At 64.2% G+C, this 1,152-nt stretch overlaps 1 protein-coding gene across 1 annotated transcript; it reads left to right on the forward strand.

Moving 5' to 3' along the window:
* Positions 1-244: 244 nt before the first annotated feature.
* LOC112945142 (receptor of activated protein C kinase 1) lies at positions 245-931 on the forward strand (the record flags this gene model as incomplete). The annotated part of the gene is made up of 3 exons (XM_026036662.1): positions 245-413; positions 613-708; positions 809-931. Coding segments are annotated over 3 exons (388 nt in total), but the record flags the coding sequence as incomplete, so codon positions are not given.
* Between the last annotated feature and the right edge of the window lie 221 nt (positions 932-1,152).

A 1,152-nucleotide genomic window follows, 5' to 3' on the forward strand; every position in this document is an offset into this window, starting at 1 on the left:
GAAACCCAACCATTTTTTCCCCCCGAAACCCAACCATTTTTTCCCCCCGAAACCCAACCATTTTTCCTGCCAAATCCCCAGCCAAACCCAGGCGCCCGAACCCTCCCTCTCCCAATGATGAACCCTGACACCGAGTCCGCCGATCCCGCGGGATCTGACGACACGTCCTGCAATGCTGACGGGAGAGGCGCTCCGCAGGCGCTCCGCTCTTCCCGGGAAAAGCCCCCAGCTTTCCCGGGAAAAGCCCTTCCCGCTGCTCCCGCAGGGGCACCACCACGCGCCGCTTCGTGGGCCACACCAAGGACGTGCTGAGCGTCGCCTTCTCCTCCGACAACCGCCAGATCGTGTCGGGCTCCCGGGACAAGACCATCAAGCTCTGGAACACCCTGGGCGTCTGCAAGTACACGGTGCAGGTCAGTGGCGTTCCCGGGATTTTCCCGGGATACGGTGTTTTTCCGGGATACGGGGGGCTCCAAGCATTCTGGAGCCGCCTCTCCCAACGCCATCCTCAGCATCCAGCGGGACGCGACGTCTTTGGGCCAGGGGGGCCTCCTGGGATGCTCCGCATTGGGGAATATCCCAAATTCCAACCGTTTTCCCTCCTTTTCCCAGGACGAGAGCCACTCGGAATGGGTGTCGTGCGTGCGCTTCTCCCCCAACAGCAGCAACCCCATCATCGTCTCCTGCGGCTGGGACAAACTGGTGAAGGTGACGCCCCGGTGGGGGGACCTCACCGCACGGGGGGGGGGTCTCCGGGCACCCCGTTCCCAAGGGAACCGGAATGCCATCCTGTTTTTCCCGCTGCCAGGTGTGGAATTTGGCCAACTGCAAGCTGAAGACGAACCACATCGGGCACACGGGCTACCTGAACACGGTCACCGTGTCCCCCGACGGCTCCCTCTGCGCCTCCGGCGGCAAGGTGGGCGCCCCGGCCCGTCATTCCCGCAGAATTCCACCTTTTTCCCAAGCAAAACCCCACCTCGGGGCTCCTCTCCCCGTCGGCGCGTGGCTTTTCCCGGGATTTACCCCTTTGTTGCCCCCGCGGTGGCATCCCGGAGTTTGGGTGCCCATCCAAAGGGGAGGGCACAGGCGGCTCCGTAGCTCGGGCGCCCATCCGAGGAGGGAGGGCTGGAAAACTCGGAGCGGCGCCCG

The sequence above is a fragment of the Nothoprocta perdicaria genome, unplaced genomic scaffold (assembly GCF_003342845.1).
Source record: "Nothoprocta perdicaria isolate Ctin4 unplaced genomic scaffold, notPer1 scaffold_1833, whole genome shotgun sequence".
Taxonomy (NCBI): domain Eukaryota; kingdom Metazoa; phylum Chordata; class Aves; order Tinamiformes; family Tinamidae; genus Nothoprocta; species Nothoprocta perdicaria.